The sequence below is a fragment of the Chenopodium album genome, chromosome 25, assembly GCF_948465745.1.
Source record: "Chenopodium album chromosome 25, dcCheAlbu1.1, whole genome shotgun sequence".
NCBI lineage: Eukaryota > Viridiplantae > Streptophyta > Magnoliopsida > Caryophyllales > Amaranthaceae > Chenopodium > Chenopodium album.
In genome coordinates, this window is record NC_137858.1 from 4,924,507 (window position 1) to 4,948,755 (window position 24,249).

The 24,249-nt window shown below is 35.5% G+C and overlaps 3 protein-coding genes across 7 annotated transcripts; 1 reads left to right on the forward strand and 2 right to left on the reverse strand.

Moving 5' to 3' along the window:
* Window positions 1–1,094: 1,094 nt before the first annotated feature.
* On the reverse strand, window positions 1,095–11,253 carry LOC145613366 (protein-tyrosine-phosphatase PTP1-like). Of its 4 annotated transcripts, XM_081668462.1 has the most exons (13): window positions 11,107–11,253; window positions 10,781–10,819; window positions 10,029–10,114; window positions 9,825–9,946; window positions 8,588–8,674; window positions 8,130–8,238; window positions 7,671–7,729; window positions 7,398–7,529; window positions 3,376–3,510; window positions 2,359–2,507; window positions 2,135–2,276; window positions 1,471–1,558; window positions 1,095–1,371 (listed from the first exon to the last, which is right to left on the reverse strand). In XM_081668462.1, the coding sequence occupies exons 6-12, from the start codon at window positions 8,227–8,229 to the stop codon at window positions 1,490–1,492; spliced, it is 786 nt and encodes a 261-aa protein (XP_081524588.1). In that variant the 5' UTR covers window positions 8,230–8,238; window positions 8,588–8,674; window positions 9,825–9,946; window positions 10,029–10,114; window positions 10,781–10,819; window positions 11,107–11,253; the 3' UTR covers window positions 1,095–1,371; window positions 1,471–1,489. The 4 variants fall into 4 exon arrangements, with proteins under 4 accessions (XP_081524588.1, XP_081524589.1, XP_081524586.1 ...); XM_081668463.1 differs by lacking the exon at window positions 8,588–8,674 and having other exon boundaries at window positions 9,825–9,907; XM_081668460.1 differs by lacking the exon at window positions 8,588–8,674.
* Window positions 11,254–13,620: 2,367 nt separating this feature from the next.
* LOC145615323 (F-box/kelch-repeat protein At3g06240-like) lies at window positions 13,621–15,572 on the forward strand. The gene is made up of 2 exons (XM_081670388.1): window positions 13,621–13,714; window positions 14,178–15,572. Exon 2 carries the CDS (start codon window positions 14,182–14,184, stop codon window positions 15,421–15,423), a length of 1,242 nt encoding a protein of 413 aa, XP_081526514.1. The 5' UTR covers window positions 13,621–13,714; window positions 14,178–14,181; the 3' UTR covers window positions 15,424–15,572.
* A 1,120-nt stretch (window positions 15,573–16,692) lies between these two features.
* Window positions 16,693–23,805, reverse strand: LOC145614307 (protein-tyrosine-phosphatase PTP1-like). Of its 2 annotated transcripts, none has more exons than XM_081669344.1 (9): window positions 23,330–23,805; window positions 20,656–20,752; window positions 20,430–20,512; window positions 19,888–20,025; window positions 18,650–18,784; window positions 17,745–17,893; window positions 17,517–17,658; window positions 17,138–17,223; window positions 16,693–17,034 (listed from the first exon to the last, which is right to left on the reverse strand). In XM_081669344.1, exons 1-8 carry the CDS (start codon window positions 23,540–23,542, stop codon window positions 17,140–17,142), a joined length of 1,041 nt encoding a protein of 346 aa, XP_081525470.1. In that variant the 5' UTR covers window positions 23,543–23,805; the 3' UTR covers window positions 16,693–17,034; window positions 17,138–17,139. The 2 variants fall into 2 exon arrangements, with proteins under 2 accessions (XP_081525470.1, XP_081525469.1); XM_081669343.1 differs by having other exon boundaries at window positions 16,693–17,043; window positions 23,330–23,803.
* Window positions 23,806–24,249: the final 444 nt, after the last annotated feature.

Here is a 24,249-nt window from a genome sequence, read left to right on the forward strand (position 1 = left end):
TTCATGTAATACGTGAAGATTTTGATGGCTCAAACTACATGATCCACTTGCTAGTAACATGCCTCTAACTAGCAATTTCCAAGTGCAACCAAAGAGCTAATGTCCAACTACAATTTAGTGTTCAATGATCTGATCTGGAATATTTGTCCAGCAATTTCGAAGAGTTTGTATAGGACTAGCAGTGTGTTAGTGGTCCTTACAAGATGTATGGCAATTTCCTCACATAGAGAAATAGTTCAATCTCGTGTGGAAAAAATGAGATAGTAGTCAAACAGTTTAATCTTGTGTAGAGAAATTGGTTGCAACGATACTTTAGATGTGCAGTTGTATCACCGATTATATGTTTATAGGGGCATATACACACTTTAATTATACTTGGGATAAATGATTACGGTGATAATCGTTATATATGTATTTAGATCGCGTGTATGAAAATCATAGAGTAACAGATTGAAACATGATACGAGTAGTAAATTTAAAGAGAGAATGGTGCAAACTCTTAGAAATGAATATCATTGATATATCATGGTGGTCGAAAGCATTTTAGTACAGTTTTACATGCTAGCAAAGTCAATGGTTACATACTTGCATGTGAATATACCCTACTTCTCAGGTTTGATAATTGTTTATACAAAAATTATAAATCATTATGATGTGACTCTGATTCATATCCATAATTCATTCAAGTTGTTGTGATTACCTCAACTTTGAAACAAGACCAACTGACCAAGTCAAGTATGAAAAATTGGCACCAAGTATAAACTTTCTGGAGAAATCTCTATCATCCTAGGCCCTAGAAGCAAGTATTAGTCAAAATTTGGACCCCCTTTTGCAGGATATAAAACATGAATTTAAACAAGTAGATGTAGATGTGATAAATTTAATTTGTGTCCAATAATGAATATATTAATCATTATACTCATCAATTATACAGAGTAGTATTCATGATTACATGCCAATTTTCTGATATTGAGTATATCGCGGGATTTGAATGTGATTAGAGATGCGATTAATTGAGTTGAATTACTCAGTTTGAGCCAAAGAACTAATACTTCAGTCAACAGTCTCAACAATCATCACCTGCTTCAACAAGCTAACAAGAAATTATCTTGCAGATCATATTATTAATTTTCCAAGAAATGTAAACACACAACTTCATCGTCACAACATCATAACAACAAACACACTGTAAAAGCAAATAGAAGCCACCTATAAGGCGTGCTTCTAACACACACACTCTAAAAGCAAAAACATGAGAATGCCATTTGGATTTTGCAGCAGAAATCAGTGTTCCAAGAAACAGGTGCAGAGGCTTAAATTGGCTACGCAGGCATGGATTCTGTAGGGCGGAACATCATTCAAATTCCTGAGCTGAAACATAAAAAGACGATCCATAATGCTAGTTTTGTCTAAAAGGAAGAAGCTTGATGAAAATACAAAGAAAAGATAATGCAAACAATTAAATTATACCATATTGAGCATTTAAGGATTAATTTCCTCCTGATATGAGCTCCTCCAATTCGTCTATCACAGCCTCGTAGCAAAACTTGTATTGATCCTAGATAAATCCATAGTTGTAACGTAAAGAATAGAATAGAAACAGAGAAATTACATGCTAATTGTATAAGATCCCAGCATTAGGATAGAAACAGAATATATAAAGATAGTTACAGGAAAGTCTGACTCGCCTGCCTTTCTCCTTGGAAGAACTAATTGCGATTAAATTTTTACGTTTTAATCATACCAGTAATGTATTGATTAAATTTCTTTTCCATCAATAATAATCAAGGGAGTGAAGTCCAAACTTAACATATTAATTCTAGAAAGTACACTATTATATTGAGAAGGCCTAAAATAGTGGGCTGCCTCCTTTTTAAGGAACGGAGAAAGTACTCTTTCAGAAAATGTAACAGCTTTTAACACACATCCTTATTTAAAACTATGAATATGTGACCATTTTTCTGTACAGAGAATGCAACATCAAAGGGTTGGACTATTCAACATGACTACTGCAGCATTTCCAATAACTAACTAATCATGCAATCTTACAGCTTCATACAAACCCAAGCAATAGCTATAATCAAAAGACCAAACACAATATCACAGAGTAGTAAAAACTCAGAAGAGGCATTACCAGTGATTGGACCATTCCAGCTCGCTGAAATCTAAATGCCTTCACAGTTTTGGCTAATTCTAAGGCAGATTTATCTCCTCCTAGAATTCTTTGGATTGTATCATGAATGGTGCAGTATGTTCCAGTACGGCCAATTCCAGCACTGAGAAAAGTCACTAATATGTCAGAAAAATCTGAAATTATCCAGGCAATAGTAAGCCCGGAGAATAAAATCATTTACTTACCTGCAGTGCACCAATATCGGGCCAACACTGGGAGGCTGATGAAAAATTCTTCTGAAGATCTCTCGAACAGCTAATGTGTCCTTTGGTGTGCCATGATCTGGCCACCCTAGATACTGAATATGCAAAACCGACAATGGTGGCTCTTTCGACTGCAACAAATGTGAACTGAACAGTGAGGTACCATCTCATCAAGGGCTGTTGTTACTAAAAATGCCAGAGAAAGAAAGCTCATATATGGATAAAATCAGAATTTCAATTTTAGTACTGTATAACTAACAAACAGCGAATTCATAAGCATACCAATCATTTTCATTTCAATGTTCCAGAGACCGAAGTTTTCATGTTTATTGGACTCAGGTTTGTGCCATGCGACAAGACCCAGAACCAAACCCAGACCCAGATCCAGACCCAAATTTTTGGAGGTAACCCAGATGAGATCCACTGGCTCTAGATAAATTAGACCCATAACAGAACCACTGGGTCGGGTCTCGGGTCTAACTATGAATTTTTAAATTTTTTTGATCACTTATATTATTTATATACAAGCTGAGTTGCGTCTGTACCGTGTTCCGGTACAAACGAGCCAGGTCGTGGTTCAGGCCAACATACTGCGAGTTTTGTAACAAGGTATACAAGTATTATACTATCCTATTACTTGAATATAAACAAAGATACATTAATACTTTTGCTACATATCAAAATAGACTGCATAGAAAGAAAGATACATTACAAAAACATATTAGTTCATGATAAAATAAACTACATACTTTAAAAAAAAAATCTTAAAAAACAAAGTTTCGTGCAGCAGGCAGCACGTCTTCTTTGGTTTATTATGTTCTCCATCTCCTCTTGTTCTGCTAAAATAATATTCAAACAATAGCTCACTTATGACTTATTTTAATTTATTTTTGCTCCAATTTATTTCTAGGAAATCATTTATCAAGCTCATCATTAGCAAGACATGCATTTTATTTTATTTTTTGCTCCAATTTATTTCTTTTATTAAAATGACCTTACCTCTGCTTTGGTGACTTCCAATTGCCGAAAAATCAAGGAGCTCCCAGTTTCTTTTATCCAAGTCGTGACGATAGAAATGTTGCCAAATTCATTAGGTCCATTCTCTGCTTGAAAGTAGTCATCACACTTCAACTTCTGCATTCGAGATTCCATTCCAGAAATCAAAAGTAGCACATAAATAGATTACTAGTACAAATACTCTGTTCAACAAAGAGTTTCTTTTTAGGAAATTTTGCAAAAAAATCACCTTTTAAATCTTGTTTTTTGCAAATAACCACCTTTTAAAAATAATGTTGCAAAATACCACCAATTTTAATAATTTTGTTGCAAATTACCACTTTTTTAGCCAAATTTATCAATTTTTTTACATTGAATTGGTGGTAAGTTGCAACAAAATATTTAAAATTGGTGGTTTTTTGCAACAACTCCGCCAGTGGGTTTCCCGCTGCCAGTCCCAAGCCTGGATAAAGGAGGAGGGTTACGGTAGGCCAGTGACAGCCAGTATAAAACTTCGTCACATCCCATGACATGAGCCAAACAGATATTTTCGTGGGGGCGTTCCCTACTCAGCGACGCGCTGCACTTCCTAGACCCGGGTGTAGTGATAAGTATGCAAGGGTTGCTAGGTCGTCGCCCAGAAGCGACGCGCCACATTGCCCGAGTGTGGTGTCAAATGAGCAAGGGCGTGCCATTGGGGCGTTCCCTACTGAGCGACGCGCTGCACTTCCCAGACCCGGGTGCAGTGATAAGTATGTAAGGGTTGCTAGGTCGTCGCCCAGAAGCGACGCGCCATATTGCCCAATTGTGGTGTCAAATAATCAAGGGCTTGGAGTTGGGATCAGGAGGGAGCGTGGGAGAAAAGAATTTAGTTTGCGGATTGGTTCTTGGAATGTGGGGTCTCTTACGGGAAAATCAGCAGAATTGGTAGAAGTAATGAAAAGACGACGCGTGAACATCATGTGCCTCCAAGAGACAAGATGGACAGGAGAAGGAGCTCGAGGCTTGGTTTTGGGGTATAAGGTATGGTATGTTGGGCAAGAAACGAGCCACAGAACAAGGAATGGTGGAGCTAGGAACGGAGTTGGTGTGGTTCTCGATGAGAGGTTGGCAAAAGAGGTGATCGAGGTCTATCGGAAGAACGATAGGTTGATAAGGCTGAAGTTGCTATGTGGCAAGGAGATTGTGAATGTTATCAGTGCTTATGCTCCCCAAGTGGGTTTAGATGCAGAAGAGAAACGACAATTTTGGGAGGACCTAGACGAGGTGGTGCAGGGTGTCCACCACTCAGAGAAGTTATATATTGGAGGGGATCTAAATGGGCACGTTGGGGCGAGCCGAGATGGCTATGAGAGTGTCCATGGAGGCTTTGGGTATGGGCAGAGGGACGCCGGTGGTGAAGCTATTATGGATTTTGCCCAATCATATGATTTAATTTTGGCTAATACTTGGTTTAAGAAGAGGGATTCACACTTGATAACTTTTCGGAATGGAGCAAATGCAACTCAAATAGACTTCCTGCTCACAAGGAGCATAGATAGACAAAGTTGCATAAACTGTAAGGTTATCCCAGGGGAGAGTGTGGTCACCCAACACCGGCTATTGGTAATGACTATTCGTCTGAAAGAGAAGGCGAAGAAAAAAGTTAGACAAGAAGAACCAAGGATAAGATGGTGGACCCTAAGGGATGCAAAAGCTAAGGTTTTTACAGAAAAGGTAATTGAAGAAGCGGATTGGGATGGAGAGGTGGATCCGGACATGACTTGGTTACGAATGAAGAACTGTTTCCTAAGAGTGGCCAAAGAGGTCTTAGGGGAAGTAAGGGGAAGAACTTCGGTACAGAGAGATACTTCGTGGTGGAATGAAGAGGTGAAAGCAGTAATTAAGCAAAAAAGGGAATGCTATCAAGCCTTAGGAAAATGTAGGAGTGATGAAACCTTTGCAGCGTATAAGGAGGCTAAGAGCAAGGCAAAGGCAGCTGTTCGCCAAGCAAAAGAAAAGGCATATCAGGAGGTTTATGAAAAGCTTGATTCCAAGGAGGGAGAAAGGATCATTTATAAGATGGCAAAGAGAAGACAAGAGGCAAGGAAGGATATTGGCATGGTGAAGTGTGTCAAAGATAAGAACCAAATGGTCCTAGTGCAAGAGGAGGGCATCAAGGACAGGTGGAAGGGGTACTTCGATGAATTATTTAATGGAAGTAATGGAGTTGTGATAGGAGATACCTCTATGAGTGATGAAGAAATCAACATGGAGTATGTGCGAAGGATTAGGAGAGTAGAGGTGGAGATTGCACTGAGGAAGATGAAACCTAAGAAGGCGGTTGGCCCTGATGGGGTACCGATAGAGGTGTGGAGGTGTTTGGGTAAGATTGGTATTGATTGGTTAACAAACCTTTTCAACAAGATATGGACGGCTACAAGGATCCCACAAGATTGGAGGAAGAGCACCTTGGTCCCGGTTTATAAAAACAAAGGAGACGCTCAAGATTGTTCTAACTATCGAGGAATTAAGCTTATGAGCCATACTATGAAGTTGTGGGAAAGGGTGATTGAACAAAGGTTGAGGGCATGCACAAGCATTTCAGATAACCAATTTGGTTTTATGCCTGGGAGATCTACTATGGAGGCAATCCATTTGATAAGACAAATGATGGAGTTTTATAGGGTAAAGAAGAAAGATCTTCATATGGTCTTTATTGATTTAGAGAAGGCATATGACAAGGTGCCAAGAGAGATACTTTGGTGGGCAATGTTGAAGAAAGGTATCCCACGAAGGTATGTAGACCTAGTTAAGGATATGTATCGGGATGTGTCAACAAATGTGAGGACATGCGGAGGGTTGACAAAAGATTTCCCTATTACAATCGGATTGCATCAAGGGTCTGCATTAAGCCCTTTTCTTTTTGCAACGGTTCTAGATGAATTAACTAGACCAATTCAAGATGAGGTTCCATGGTGTATGCTGTTCGCAGATGATATCGTTTTGGTGGATGAGACTAAGGATGGGGTTAATGTCAAGTTGGAGCAATGGAGGCAAAGGTTGGAATCTAGAGGGTTTAAGCTAAGTCGGAGTAAGACTGAATATTTGGTATGTCGTTTTGGCACTCAGAGGGGGACAAGCAATGAAGTGGTGAGTTTGGATGGAAAGGATTTGACCATGAGTGAATGTTTTAAGTACCTAGGGTCGATCATCCAGAAGAATGGTGACATTGATCAAGACGTGACCCACAGGATTAAGTCAGGGTGGCTTAAATGGAGAGCGGCCACGGGAGTGTTATGCGACCGCAGCATTCCCTTAAAGTTGAAGGGAAAATTCTACAGGACTGCCATAAGACCAGTGTTGCTCTATGGTACAGAATGTTGGGCTTCTAAGAAAGAGCATATTAAAAAGATGGAGGTTACGGAAATGCGCATGTTAAGGTGGATGTGTGGAAACACTTTAAGAGATAGAATCAGAAATGAGGTTATTCGCAAGAAAGTAGGTGTGGCGGGCATTGTAGATAAATTAAGGGAAAATCGTCTGCGTTGGTTTGGACATGTAAGACGGAGACCCGAGGGTGCACCGGTGCGAAGAGTGGAAGAGTGGGACCATGGAGGGATTAAACGAGGAAGAGGGAGACCAAAGATGACTTGGTTGGAAGGAGTGAGGAAGGATATGAAGTGCATGGATTTACGTGAGGATGAAGTTTTGGATCGTAAGGGATGGAGGAGAAAGATTTATGTTGATGACTACACGGAATAATCAAATTTGGTTCATGTTAGCCGACCCCACTTTTGGGATTAAGGCTTTGATTGATTGATTGATTGATTGGTGGTTTTTTGCAACATTTTTTTTAACAGGTGGTTAAATGCAAAAAACAAGATTTAAAAGGTGGTTTTTTGCAAAATTTCCTTCTTTTTATTTATTTTCTTTTTATTCCTGAGATGCAAACCTAAATTCAAGAGTTGAAACTTGAAAGCAGCATCAGCAAAAGATATCTGTCACATAGAATGCTAATTATAAGGTGACAGTAATCAATTTACCCCTTCAAACAACCGTGTAAGCATTACAATCACAGGGCAGCGAAACTGCAACACCATTTCCCAGAAATCTGTAAACGTGCTTGGCAATGGACCTTGTGTGGCTATGAACTGAGGAGCATGTTCTGCAGAAGACTAAATTTGACATGAAATTCAATGGACAAAAAAAAAAAAAAAAAAAAAAAGGATTAAACTATGAAAAAAAGTATGTAGTGATCATGCTTGGTTTACATAGTAAGATACTAAGATATGGAGTGCAATGCGCACATCACTTACTTTTACAAAGCTTGCATTGATGTAACCCCCGTCTGTCAGGACAATTCTGTTTCTGTCAACTGTAAAGAAAAAGGACAAACATAAGATATTTAATGCAGCTAGACACTTCATAAGTATATAACAGTAATTACAAATGCGGATCAAATTGACATTACCCCAATGCCACTGAAGAAGCTATAACCTGGTCGATTCAAGAGGTATTGAATGTATGTAGTATTGTAGTCTCATAATCTTATACTATTAATGATGGAGGGATTATTCCCCGTCAAAACTTTGAATTTTACATACACTAACTGTTTGCTACTTCAAAATGAATAGGAACTTTAGACATTTTCTTTAACCATTTTAATTGTGTGAGTTATATTCCAATAATACATAGTACATGTTTGATTCCATTAAAATTGGAGAAACGACAGATTAAGATCTTTAAAAGAAGTTACTTATTGGATTAGGAATTACATGGTAAGACATTTGGATACCGATTTTTGTTCAAATTGTCAACATGAATTGCCACCTGACAGATTTCTTCCTTTTGCTTTTCCACATCAGATTCTTTCATTGATTCTACCTGCATCAGAGAAGAGCAGGCTTAACATCTATCTCATAGTAGGAACCACATAATAATGAAGAAAATATTGATGAACAACAAAATTGAGAGGAATCGCACATAGTACAGCATAATTTGCAGGGTGCGATGGACTAAGTATTTCCCACCCTAACAGATATATAGAATAATTATAAATTTACTAACATAATGCAAAAACTTGTTTTGCAAGTTTCATATTGATGCAAAAACTAACATTTTCTTACTAAAAATGAGTGAACAGAAATTAATTAAAGTGATGTACATATTTAAAACGATCAAACAGTGGTTACTCTGTAAAGTGTCACATGAAGTAGTGGATCAGACATAATACCTCAAGAAGATCAAACTCACGTTCTTTGAAATCAGGGTGCTCCAAATTCTCCTTGAGACAGTGAAGAGCATCATTGCAATATTCTATCTGCTCAGGGGAGAGAGATAACTGAGGAGGATGTTGTGGGAAATCAAGAGGCTGAGAAAGAGAAGGGGTAGAACAAGAAGCTGAAACTGAAGTAGGTTCTACAGGAGCAACCATATTTATCCTTAAGAAGCTAAGAATAGGGAGAGTGTTAGAAGAAAACTGAAAAGTATTGCTACTTCTCTTTCAGTGTCTTCAGGGAAATTCTCTGATTCTAGTGTTTAATTTTCAACATATTTATAGGTGGGAAATAAGAAAGATAGTCTGTCTACTTTTCTTTTTCAATCAGGACATCCCAAACTTATCTACATTAGTATAAATGGAGTATATAGAGGTACCATTACTTAATGGCTAGAAATTTTGCATTATTGATAGATATTGAAACAAATTGATACAATAAGCAAGTTGCTTATTATAGTAGATCATTTTAATTCGTATCGTACATAATATGCTATCTTTAATATTACAGTACAAAACCAAGAAAAAAAAATACATACTTGATCATCACATGCTAACAACCACAACAACTCATGTTCTACGCAATATCATCATTGTACCTTAATGAAACAATACTAAATCTAAGCCTTTACCTCCATTAATATAATAACCAGCAACTTAGCCGCCCCATTGTTATAATGGGAATATAATAATATAAAGTATCAAACTTCATCAATTATTAAAAGCAATATGAAGAAGACTTACAAAGCAATCTCTAGTCATTGATTATCATCATAAAACTCGCAATGTACACATATACATTTTCATTTAAATAAGCTAGACTACATCCCATTGAAGGGGGGAAAAATCTGGTAATTTGCATTGCATCTGCTGATCTATGTTATATGTATACAGAGTCGTCAAATACGAAGCAGCAGTAACAATACTAACAACAACAAAATTAACTTTAAAATGCCTTTAAATGTACTGATACGGGCACAAGAACAAATAATATATATTAAACACAGAAACATGTACAAGAACATGAATTAAATCAGCGGCAGAAGGCAGAACCCAATTTTCCGAGGTTGGTGCAATCAGAAAAAGAAATAATAAAAGCAAAGACTCTGATTACAGTCTGGTAATTTCAGCAGTACGTTGTACATCAAGCAAACACCATTCTTCCTTCTGTGAATATAAATGTTGGGAAAATTACCTAGAGAAGTCACTGTTGCTCTTCTATGCCTGCACCAGTCTTGCTGCCGCAGAGAAGCAACATAATGGCAGACAAGGACGATCCTGCAGAGTCCACATTCTCTAAAATAACATGATTCTGAGCTGAACCAAAAAAAAAAATTGGTATATGGTGCGAAATGTGTATACCAAATGCTAACCTATTAGCTAGATAAAGGTGATATACCTTTAAACACTTTTCTCAGGATCCTACCCTGATATGAGCTCCTCCAATTCATCAACCAACATCTTGTAGCAGAAGTAGTATTCATCCTAGATAAATGGCACATGCATAATCATGTATTAGGTTTACAAGACATAGGAAAATTACTCAATAAATCCTAATTCTTAACAAACATTTTAGCATTAAACAAAGGCAGAGATTATTATCCTAATTTAATAAAATCAGTTTCTGTCCTCCACACTTCCCCATCTGTGAGGTTAAGGTCATTTCTCACTTCCCACAACTTCAAGGTCATTCTTACTCACTCTTATACCAAACCTAATTATTATATTACCCTCATCAAACATACCGAGAACGTCCAAGCTTATCTCCTTGATAAACTAATAAGGTTCAACGTTTATCAAGTGGCAATTTTCAATTAATAGCCTGATATAAGTTCCCTCTTAATCACTACTCCAATCCCGGCAATACCTTGACAACACGCTTGCTCTACTGAGATATAGTATACCGAACTTCGCCCGAAATTTTACACAGCCTAAATTAAGCACACAGAATAATTTCTTACTCCGTAGTTGGCAAAAATGGTACAATCTAAAGGAGGATTTTTTTTTTTTTTTTTTTTTAAGGTAAAAAAAAAAAAAAAAAAACTCAGCAAGAAAATTAAGATAGCCAAATTAATCCAGACAAACGCAATAACCATGATCATTAGTATTACGAACTCAAAAGAGAAAACAAGACGACAGTCAAAATCATACCCCAGTCATCCAGGATCGTTTGTCGTTTGATCACAATCACTGCAAATTACCGCACAGGCATAAACCATAAATTCAAATTAGCAATAATATTTTAATTATCATCACAATTTGACGCAACTAAAAGCAATCAACTCAGGAAATTCAACAAAACTGAGAGCAATTAGTTGCTTAAAAATTCAATTTTTAATCACATAAAACGGAAACCCTAAATCTCAATAGTGTAATAATTCAGTTTGAATAAGATGATTGGAACCCTAAATCATCACTAATCAATGAGTTGCAAAATCTGAATAAGTAAAATACAGCAAATTTAATCAAATTCTTACCATCCATGTTTAGAGCGGAAGCTTGAAGATAAAAAAAATCATATAAATGAAAGAAATTATTGAAATTGGAATTTTGGACAATCAAATTATGGATGATCCAATCAAAGAGTGATTTTCTCTTCATGATGAAGAATTGAAGAGGAAATTATTGGAGAAAATACAAGTTGATTATCAACCATTGTTTATGGGGAATGGTAATATTGTAAATAAATCTACAACTATTTTTACTGTTTAACCCCTACTTGAGGTAGCGGTTTATACCAAAACCGCTACTTCTAAAGTGTGAGTAGCGATTTTACTTTGTGATATGGACTGGTCCTTTATTTTTTTTGAAGGGATGAGTATGTTGTTACTTGGTATATCTTATAGAGGAATTCTAATAATTTGAGGAATTCTCTACCTCTAATAATTTGAGTCGTGAATGATTCTAATAACACAACATTGATATTAAAATTGTGTTTAGATGGTATTTTCTAAATACCAACAAGAAATTATATCAATACCAACAAAACATTTTTGCATTTATCAGTAATCAGTATTTTTGGCATTATGATAATGATAATATCATCTAAAGTATGGAGTATAATTTAATACCAACAAGTGTTATTTAGAGTCATTCATGACTCAAATTATTATAGGCAGAGAATTCCTCCTTCCTTTATTCCTACTCCGTATTTTTTTTAGCCCTATGTGACTTTTCACAGTCTCCAAACATGTCTTAAAATACATACTTTATAAATCAATTTTGTATGCATAATTTTTTTAAAAAAACTTGATATTTATAATACATACAATGAAACGAATCCAACAAAACCTCACACTATATTATCTCTTAGATAAAAAAAAAATACGAATTTACGTTCAAAGTTTATAAAGTTTGACCCATCCAACAATTTGCAATCAATAATCAATCAATAAATAATAATAATAATAATAATAACATAATAATATATATATATACATATATATATATACATATATATATATATATATATATATATATATATATATATACTAAAAGACACACCAGCAATGACACGTGTCATTTTCTGGTGTGTCCTTTAGTTTTTTTTTTCGAAAAAAATAATCTTTAGTAAACAAATCTTATACATAAATAGAAAATAGCAAAATAATACATAAATAAAAGATTTGACAAATCTTATACATAAATAAAAAGATAGCAAAATAATACATATATACGAGATTTGATATGTCTTTCCATAACATATACGGAGTACATTGGCAAATATAGAAACTAAAGTACAAATATATATAGTAAATCAAATTTTTAATATAATTGTGCCATAATATTATGTACTACTTATTACAACAATAATTTTATTTATTTATATTTTATGTGTTAAAAAAAATCCAAGAAAGTTTTTTGAATTTCAAATATTAAAAAATAGATTAAATTAAAAATTTGATGTATCCTTCTACAAATAAATATTAACAACTAAAAATCAATGAAAGAAAAAAAAAATCAGGTTCTTAACATAATATGTGATATACATAGTGACTAAGGATGGGTCCCGGTTTGGCGGGTGACGGGGTAGGGATGGGGATAAAAACCATACCCGCCATGGCCATGGGTGATGGGGCAAGGGTGGATTTTAGGTTGTACCCGCCCCATCCTTGCTCCACCCTACCCACCCCGCTTCATACCCGCCCCATACCTATTTATATATTTTTTAAAAAATAATTATATACTTTTATACTATTTCATATAAATAATAAAGTAATAAATGTGCCCTCAAAAAAAATAAAGTAATAAATGTAATACATTATAATATTTATATAAAAAAAAAAAATTTAAAAAGTGTAATATAAACAATGATTTTTTTTTTTTTTTTTTTGGTTGTAATTCAAATTATGTAGTGTTGTTGTATCTGGGAGGCGGGGATATGTGGGAGTGGATATCCAAGTGGGGGGGTGGGGTGAGGATAGTTTTAGCATTGGACTTGGTGGGGGCGAGGGGGGGGGGGGGGCGGGGGGCGGGGATGGGGATGAGAATATTAGGCAGGGATGGGATTGCAAAGCCAAAATCCGCCCCGCCCCGCCCCATTAACATCCCTAATAGTGACTATAGAAGTGTAATGTGCAACTTTTAAGAAACCCATTTGGTTAACGATAAGAAAATTGTACCAATTTTTATATGAAATATAATATACATATTGTCAAATGCGTTTTAAAAATAACTACCGAGCTAATAGGCTCTTTTATAATAATTAATTATAGGGTATTTTATAATAAATACATTACACAATATAATATTTTAGAAAAAATTCATTGTTTATTTAAAAAAAATAATTAAAATTAATGTACATGGCACGGACCTAACCTATTGGGGGTAAAAAAATAGTGACGGAGTAGGAGTAGTAGTAGGAAGGTTAAAGTGTGAAGCTTGACTTTGACAATATAAGGGCATTTTGGACATTTTCATTAGACTATATTGTACGGTAGATTGTAAACAAAGAGGAAGGCCCAGGAGTACGTAGTGAATAAACTCATAAACAAAATGCAACTCTTCCTTCACTGAAGCAGCGAAAAGGGATAAATGCCTAATGTATAACTGTGAAGCATAATCTGAATTTCTCCATTGAAGCAGGTTAGCTATCTTTATTTTCAATCATTGAATATCAATTTCGCAATCTAGGGTTTATCGTTAATTTTAGGGTTTGGTTTGTATAACCCTGCTTTAATCTCATTACAAAACCATGATTGTTTGTGATATAATTGATTGGTTTTTAACGAGTTTTGCTATCTTTGGATTGATTGATAATTGTTATTTAATTCCCTGTTTTACATAATTATTTTCAGAATTTGATTTGTTCTGTAATTTGTATACTCAGTAATTAAGGCCCTGGCGTATGAAATTTTAATCTGCTTGTTTTTAATCGGAATCAACTAATTCACTCTAATTTATTAATAAATAATTCAGTTGACGAACATATTATAACTTGCAAGATGATAACTTTTGATGATAATCTGTAGCATTTGAATTACGAGACATTGGAGAAGTAAGTTAATGTTAAAAACAGTTGAAATTCACCTAATTTATCTACTTGTAGCAAAATGGATTCTGGGGAAACAAACTGCATTCTTCCTGATGATCTCCTTGAGGGTATCCTTTCAAGGCTGCCAGTGAAAGACTTATTGCGTATGCGATGTGTCAGTAAGTCATGGTGTGCCCTCATTGACGATGCTAGCTTCATTTCGATGCACCACCGTGCTCAATATGCCGTGTGCAAAGAAAATGGGGATGTGCCTCTCCTTATGAAGCGCTCATCTGTACTCTTAACTGAGTCAAGGCAATGGTATCTTCTCTCTAAACAACAAGGGGATGACATTGTTTTGGATTTGAATTCTGATCTAGAACGTGATAAAAATTCTGTTTTCACGATGGATCCCTCCTATAGCAAACAGGAAGTTATTTGTAGAGGCAGTGCAAATGGTGTCATTTGTCTTGAACTTTGGTGCACCAATAAAGTTTGGAAGAGTGTTAATATTAGTTGTTGCTTATGGAATCCGGCCACAAGAGACTTTAGGATGATTGCCTATCCTGATGCATCAGATCTTGATCTTCAACATGGACGCGAAGTTGAGGTAGTTGGTTTTATGTTTCATTCTATGTCTAATGATTTGAGGATTATGACTAGAACTTGTGCTGTGTCTTCTGACAAAAGATTAGCATACGATATTTACTCTCTTAACACCAACTCTTGGAAGAGACTTGAGCCGCCATTGTTATTGGGTTGTCTTGGCAATATTCATCATTCTGATATGGATTCATGCATAAATGGTGTTTATTATTGGATTGCTCGTGTCATAGGAAGTCGTTTGCACCCTAAGCTAGCTCAGCGTCACTTGTATTGGGTCCTATCATTTAATATGAGCACCGAGCTTTTTAAATTTTCTGATCTTCCTCAAGTGGATTGGGATTTTCTATCTTCCCCTAGGGACACAAAATATGATATTGGGTTGTACAAGGAATGTCTTGCAATATTTGTCACCCACAGACCTTGTCCTGCGTTTCTGGGTAGTTTTTACATCTGGGTAGCCACTGAATTTGATGATGACTTTGGAGTCCCATTGGCATGGCAATGTTTGTTCTCTTCCAGACCATTTCCTTCACTTTCTGGCCCTATTGTTATGACTGCACGAATGGATGGTGATCTGCTGCTCCTCAACGATTGGGATCTGTGCCTTTATAATCTCTCAACAAACAATATCTCGAGTTATAGTATAGAAGTTGAATTTTGTTACAGATATGTGGTGAGTTTGTTTCCTTTATTAAGGAGGGTTGTCCAGAATTAAGCTCATCTATGTATGTTGGTGGAACATTTGTGATTACTCTGGTTAGAGTATGGATTTGTTTCAAATTGTAGTTTGGATTGTATCACACAATAGAATTACTGGCTTCTTTTTATTGTAATTATTAGTAATATTGGTTTGTATTTCTTTTTAACAAAATTGCATTTGGTCTTTCCTCCATACTTCTTTTCCATAATTCAATCACGGTGCATGACACTATGGTATTGAGTCCCCTAACAAGTTTGCCATTAACTTTTTTTAAACAACTGTCAATTTATTTTAGACAAACCCAATTTTCACTCTGCTTATTGTATTGAGCTGGATTCAAAAACCATTCAATCGTTTGTTTTCTATACTTTTTTCACTTGCATAATCTTATGAATTTTTGAATCTGTGATACAACTAAAACATCATTAAAATCATTATACGAATAGAGGACTCAGAAATTCGCACTAATGGACTCTTATATCAATGTTTTCCAAATAATGAACTGAAAATTTTGGTGTGGTAGACTTGCTATTTTGCTATGCTAGATTTGTGAGCATTTACCAGAATTGCCTGTATTTTTCACTGTCAATTACTCCATACTTGTATCAAAAGTTGGACCAAAAGACTCTATCTCTATAGTTTCATGAAACACCTTTTGCCTTGAGCCTTTAACTACACTAAGCATTATAGCTTCTTTGTTACATAAAACATTCATACCTTCGCAGGGATACAAAGATAACCTGGTACATGTCTCCTTGCGTTTACAGGTGGAAAGTTTCGACAGAAAAAAACGAAAAATGGTGCAACAATTTGAGAGGGAAGTACAAGAATCCGCTTTGGTGTGACATTTTCTGGTGTATTCTGTGTGGTTTCTGTGACTGCTTGAAATGGGTGGGTATTTGAAGGCAAACGGAGGGAAACTGATGAGCTTGTTCACAAAGCTGTTATCATCGTGGGGGAATGTGATCAAGCCAGATAGGTTATTAGCAGCAGTTCAAAGGACCCGAGGCTCCCTACGCTTTGGACTGCTCCTTGTGAAGGAATATACAAAGTAAAACATTGATTGAAGATTTTATAAAGCACGCCTCTTAAAATCAAATTTGAGTTGTTACATATTAACACCACAGTTATTATCATGCTGTTTTGAATCCTAGTGATTGATAATACTGATATACAGACAATAGTCACAAACTCGCAATACATTATTCATCGGCCACACTTCCAATAATATTTGTTTGGGTTGGGGGTTAATTAAAATTCGAGACAAAAAGCATCGTTGCAAACTCACAACAATAAACTTTCAAAATGTCTTTCGCGGGTTAAATGTACCAATACAAGTACAACAATAGCTATATACTTAATTAGTATGGATACAGGTACAATAACAGGAATTAAATGTACAGAAAAATCCGAATTTCCAAGGTTGGTGCTACCAGGGATTAAAAAAACAGAAACTCTGAATAAGGTCTGCTCAGTATTATGTTGCACATCAAGCAATCATCATTCTTCCTTCTGTATATATCCATTGTTGGAATAATTACCTTGAGAAGTCACTGCTGCTCTTTTGCACCTGCACCAGACTTGCAGCAGCAACGAAACAACCAAATGAAAAGGACAGGATCGATCCTGCAGAATCTGAAATAGCATTATTCTGAGCTAAAGTAGAAAAGAATTGGTTTGCGATGCAAAATTAACATAAACGCAATCTCATGAGAATAATTGGATATACCATCAGGCACTTTTCTCAGGATTGTAGCTTGATATCAGCTCCTCCAATTCATCAACCACCACCTTGTAGCAGAAGTAGTATTGATCCTAAATAAAAGACAAAAACATAAACTTGTATTAAGTTTACAAGACATAGGAAATTACTTCACATCTTAACAATTAACAAACACTCCAGCATTAGAAGAATGCAGGGATTATAATCCTCTTATAGTAAAACCAGTTTCTTATCCCTAAAAGTCTCATCGAGCTTAACGTCCAAATTCCTATTTTGGGGAAGGGTTCCCCTATGGGTGGAATCCCTTTTAGACTCATAGGGTATGGATGTATTACCATATCCATCCCTTCTCGAGAGAGAGATCGAGAGAGAGAGGAGAGAGTACCAGTGTTTGAACCATTCCAACTCGCTGAGATCTAAAAATCTCAACAGTATGGGCCAAATCTAAGGCAGACATATCTCCAGCAAGAATCCTTTGGATTGTGTCATGAATGGTGCAGTATGTTCCTGTGCGACCAATTCCAGCACTGAGGAAAGAAAATAGGATGTATGAGGATCAATGGTCAATGATTAACTTAATGAGCAGAAACTAGGACCCGAGCATGAAGTGTACCTGCAATGTACCACTAAAGGCCCTAAACCAGGTGGCAGATGATACGTTCTTTTGAAAATCTCTCTAACAGCTACTGAGTCCTTTGGAACACCATGATCAGGCCATTCAGGATACTGAATATGCAAGACAGACAATGGTGCCTCTTCTGACTGCAGAAACCACACGGGCACAACAGTAAGTCACCGGTCGCTGTCTCATCAAGTACATCAAGTTATAGAGAACAAGCTCACATAAAAAAGCATCAGCTGAGTTACCAGACTGCCAGTATAAATGTCAAGGAACAAATCTGATGAGGTGATAAACTGATAATTGTACTTGGCCTTCTAATAAACAACTTTTTATAAACAAATTCAAGAAGCAAATAGAGGTAGACTATTCCAATACATTCTCAGTACAAATAGTATTATCTAATGCAAAGCACTTCGATGCAAAGCAAAATGATACAACATTCATAATTCATGATTATTCAGCATTTCTTGGTCTGTTTCTATTTATCCATACTCCATAGTCCATACTCCCACCAAGAGTATAAAACAATTTCTCCTCAATTATTGCAAACAAGAAAGTGGTATTAGCTATGAAATGGCTAGTGCTTCTGCTTCATGAAGATGAATAAAATAGTTTAGTGAGTGTTGGGCTTATCATTATCCTTCTTAATTGTAATGCTCTTTACTTAATTTAAAAGGATGATTCAGGTTGGATCTTCTTTGGAAACTCCAATGGATTTCTCTCTCCAAATCCAAAGAACATAAATAAAAAAAAAAATAAAAAATAAAAAAAAATTAAAGGTAAGACTGTGGCCTAGCATATTAATTCGTTAACATTATTCTAGTTTCTCCTAGTTCATTTTTAAAGACAATAATTCAACGATGAACTATAATTTTAGACACTTAGAATGACCTTACCTCTGCTTTGGTCACTTCCAAATGGCGTAAAATTAAAGAGCTCCCAGTTGTCTTGATCCATTTGGTGACAATTGATACGTTACCAAATTCCCGAGGACCATCCTCTGCTTGAAAATAATCACCACACTTCAACGTCTGCATATGAAATTCATTTAACCAAAAAATGTAGATACACACTATTAGAGCAGAGTTTGGAACGGAAAATCGTGGAGAGCAATTAAGATATCCACACTCCCCAACTAGTACATGAAGGAATAAATCACTGCATGTATTTCTACAAATATATGGAAGACTAAAGTTGAAAAAGACATGGAGAATAAATCATCCAGACCCAATAACTTCCCAGAATACAGCATTAAGATTGCTTGCTTACACAAGCTCAGACAGCAAACTTTGAAAGCCTTATGTGGCAAGCCTAAAATACTCGTAAACACACTGCATTTATTAATATAACAAATACTCAAATGAAATACACGCAGCTTAAACTAACAAACTTTGTTTTTCTCTCTCCTTGCACATCATACATAAATCCTTACTGCATTTATCTGCATTTTATTTTTGCTTACATGTATTATATGCTTCAAACACAGGCACTGCACATTATTATCTCTGTTGCTGATTTTTAGAAATTTGCTTCTTTTCTAATCCATATAAATTCTATACAAAACAACCCATATAACTTATATATATAAATGTAGTTAAAGTTAATATGCATCTCTAAGACTAACAAAGATGCTTTGTATAACAATAGTGTTATGACAAGTTCTCTTTACAAATCAAAATCAGATTTAACTAACTTATATTTGCTAGCACTTCCCCATTTTGTTAAGATAGGTAGCTTTCATACAAGCTTTAGTTCACCATGACATCAAGTTTGTCATTGATTCAACATCAAAGTTATCTCTATAACTAAGTCTTGCCTCCTTGGATACTATATGTCTGTATCTAGAAAATTCTACGGGCATGGAAATAGGAGTGCAACCTCAACAGTGTTTTCGTTTTCAAACAAACCACACAATCAAATGGAATTTCAACATGTGTAACACTCAACAAACAACAGTCAAGTGCATTTTACTTTGATTTGTTTTTGCTCTGCTTACTAGTGAAGACATGGATGAGTTGAAGAAGCAAATAGCATACATTTAGACACAAGTTTGGAAGGTCATAAATGCCTTCCCTAGAGATGGCTTATATGGTCACACAATTCAAATATGATGGTGTACGGTACAGTGAAGTACCTTGTAATTGTCAACCAACCGTGTCAGCATCACAATCGCAGGGCAGCGATTCTGCAACACCATTTCCCAGAAATCTTCAAATGTATGTGATAATGGACCTTGTGTGGCTATAAACTGAGCAGCACCTTCTGCTGGTGTCTACATTTGAGATGAATTCAGATGTCAAACAGAGAATGCAAACTAAAATATCACCATTCTTCTGGGAATGACTGTCCCAAACACAGTATAGTTGCAAAAGTTCAGCAATTTTGATAATCAATTTACAGCGTAAAATGCTTCTATTCATGCAAATAAAGTTATATAATTGCTCTAGAATTTTATTTTTTTGTAAAAATAAAGATACCACTTCCATAATTCTACATTTCTATTACATTACTCGTGTGAAATATAATGGTCATAATTATTTCAATGATTAAAAAAAAATAAATAAATAAAAATAAATCAAAACACAACAGTCAAATCTAAATGGAAGGAGTAAGTAATAGAAATTAGTAGAAACCACTCCAGGTTTACATAGTTCAGTGGTGAGAGCACATACTAACTTTTATAAAGCTTGCATTGATGTAACCCTTGGCTGATGGTCTATAGTCCTTACATGACGTCAAAACAACTCTGCTGCTGTCAACTGAAGACAGGGACAAAAACAAGTCGGTCAATCACATTATTCTTTTACGAAAACAATCGAACTCATAAAAAAAAAAATTAAAAAAAAAGTCAGTGAAGCAACTAGAAACATTCAAAGAAAAAATTGATTGGGTTAAAAATTACATGGTATAACATCAGTATAGCGATTTTTGCTCAAATTTACAGGGTCAAGAGCCACCCTACAAAATCTAGTCATGTCAGATGATCTGAGTCTTTTGTCCTGCACCCAAAATAACCTAAAGATATCAGAATAGGAACTCTATCACACTGAACTTATTTTGATTAACAAAAATTGGCAGACAAACAATATACAATATAACATAATCTGCAAACTAAATTATACAAGTAAAAAGAGAATTTTTTGACAAGAAATGAGGAGTCCAACTATAGGAAGAGGTCCCCACAAGTGCCACAACAGACAACAAAATAGAAATGAACGATTCAACCCGCTACCAACATAATATTCGAATTCTAGTATTTCACCCTTGCATAAATGTGCAACATGGATTTTATAATATCCTTTCACAGAAACACTACGCCACTACGGAGAAAAAATCACATAGCCTTAAGCTTGCATACCATTCGCAATGGGAACAAATTTGTCTATCATGCCAATTTATTCCTTTGTCAAATTGGGTTTGACAAACGAGTACCTTTATTTAACAAATGAGTACCTTAAGAACAAACTCATCTTTATCTAATAAATGAGTACCTTTATCCTTAAGTTATAATGATTCGACATGCCTTAAGGTTTCATAACATTCACATTGGGAGCAAATTTGTCAGTTTATTATGCCTTACAAGAAAAAGTATTTCTAGGCATCTAGCAACCTGCTGCTCCCCTTTTACCACATTATCATCTATGCTGATCATGCTATGACCTCCCTCACCATGCACAACATTAGGTGGAGAACCATCGCTCAAAGCGGGACCTTACTTGTATAGTTGTATCTATGACACTGACACAATCATTCCTTTCAACACTTGGACACCCTGGCTGACTATCCAACTGGATATTCTGAGATGAAATATTCATGGATCAAAGAAGATGTGAGTAGTTCAATGACTTCAATCGTATAAAATACTCCCTCTGTCTCTAATTATTTTTACCTCATTTGACTTTTCACGGTCTTTAAGATGTGTCTTAAAATGTATATATTTCTAATTTTATACGCGTAAAAATTATAAAAACTTGATATCAATATTAATATAATATACAATGAGACGAGTCCAACAAGAACCCACATGACGTTATCTCTTATAGATTAACGAGAATCTATAGTCAATGTTATTAAAGTTTGAACCAAATATTGGCAATGGGGCAAAAAGATAGGGAGAGAAAGAGTACTAACAATCCAATAAACTCTATGGGAGCTCAAATTCACCAAATACAGTTTAGTAGGTAGAGCTTGGTTAGGCTAATAGCTTATCAGAAGAAACATGTATGACTGTTAAATTGAGAAAGAAGTAACATAATATCCAGAAAAGAGTTTATCTTGGGATGGGAGAAACATGGCCAGTGAGAAAAGTCAATGATACTTGGCAGCTTCACAAAGGCTGCTGCACACTTTAGCAACAACTTCTAGAGAAAATGTCCACCAAAATAAATCAGCTAAATCCTTGAAGCAAACAAAATTCTTGCTCGGAAAAATATTTAGAAATACACCCCTTTCATCAGCCCATTCTCGCCACCACTTCCCATGCCCTCCATTCACAAAAGGCAGAAATTGCTCACTCAGTTGCCAACATAGTTTCATACTTTCTAACACTTAGTTCTCCATGCAACACTCATATAATAAAATTTTGTCACCCATTGCAAGCATTTACTATATAAAGCTTCTCAAATTGATTAAAAATCTATCATCATTCCCACTAACTTTACATCAAATAACAGAAAAGGAAATAGAGAATCCTCAAGTGCTAAAACAGTGTACGTTAAATCAGAAAACACAAACCCTTAGAAAGCCCCTGGAGCATGAAGTTAGTGACAGTTAGAGATACCACTAACAAAATTTTATCCAACAAGCACTTGCTAATTCACCATCCCAAAATCCAGTCAATCCTTTTCAACCACAATGTCCATTAAAGAGCATATCATGCCCTATGCCACAACATGTATGTATGTAACAGCTCTATGGCCTCTATTCCAAACAACACGGATCGACATACAAAATTTGCAGGTGTACCTAACAAAAATCGACCTAACTAACCCCGCTCTCAAAGTCTCAAGGAGCTTATACCAAAAGAATCTAGCACTCATAGTGTAGATAATACAATCCCTCCACTCTCAAAGATGGTTAGAAGTTAAGAACTTTATCTAGTCCCTATTTGGCACATAATCAATGGTGTTAATACCTTTAACTCCAAAAAGTGTCACAACGAAAAGACACTATAAAAGCAAAATTATTGTAGATGTTACTATGCAACCCCACAAAACAAGGGTAAATTTGGTGAAATTAGGAGCATTTTTCTTTTAACAATGTACTTTATGCCGATCATCAACTAATTATGTCTAGGTTTTAAGCATCTGAATTGGACAACATTATCAAAATTAACATCAATCAACCCCTTTTTCCTCTAATTATATCCAAAATATATCCTAATCATACAACAATAACCTACGAGTACATAACCCAACATGAAACATTGAACTAAAATCAACAATATATCAAATATCTCCCAAAATAAAATTAAAACTCCAACATTCAAGCTGATCCCACCAAATAAATCACTACCCACTTCATAAAAAACAAATAATTTTTCTGGGAAACGAGTAAAATTAATGAATAAGAAGTACCTGAAGAGAATCGAACTCGCGTTGAATGAGTTGGGTATTGTCCAATTTTTGTTTGAAGAGGTCAAGAGCACGAGAACAGCTATGAAACTGGTCAGAGGAGAGAGAAAATGCAGGGATATCTTCTGAAAAATCAACAGATTGAGGAGGAAGAGGAGATGGTGAAGAAGAAGAATGAAGAGAAAGTGAAGCAGGTTTTGGAGAAGAAGCAGACATTTTGGGTTTTTTCCGGAAGCAAATCCGGGATGAAACAGAGTTCCCCGTTGTTAAGAAAATGAAAAGAGAGAAAATTTAAGGGTTTTTTTCTGGGAAGTCTGAAAATTTTAGACAGTGTGAGTTGTTGTTCCTGAAAAATTGGGATTTGGAAGAGAGATTTTCGAAAGAGATAGATTATCAATTTATGTGGGTCAATTTGATATTGTAATCTTTCTTTTTATTTTGATTTTTGTGTTGGTGGATTTGGTGTTATGGTGGGAGATTATTATTTGGTGTATGCCTTTTGAACTATTCAGGTTAGCATAGTTGGCTAATTAATTACGGGTACTAGGAGTAATAGTTAAGCTAAGCTAACATCATTTGATGCCCTTTTGAGCTTTTTTCAATGAGTTCATAACGGGATGTGTGGTCATGATTGCCTCGGAAATATTGATGATTAATAGGTAAAATAGATGGCTTCAACTATTCAGATTATGAGTTTGGGGTGGGAATATAAAATGACATTAAGTAATAATATACAATTTGTGATACACTCGATAGTATATTGATTTCAAGGGCAATATGGTTGTAAAAGTTGAGACGATTTTAGAGACTTTTCCGGCTAATACATCACGCCATCCTGGCATAATTATCGTAAAGGAAATCGAGTATCAGATTATGTTGTCTTTTACGACTATTGTACTCTGACTCATCAAGATAATGGCCTC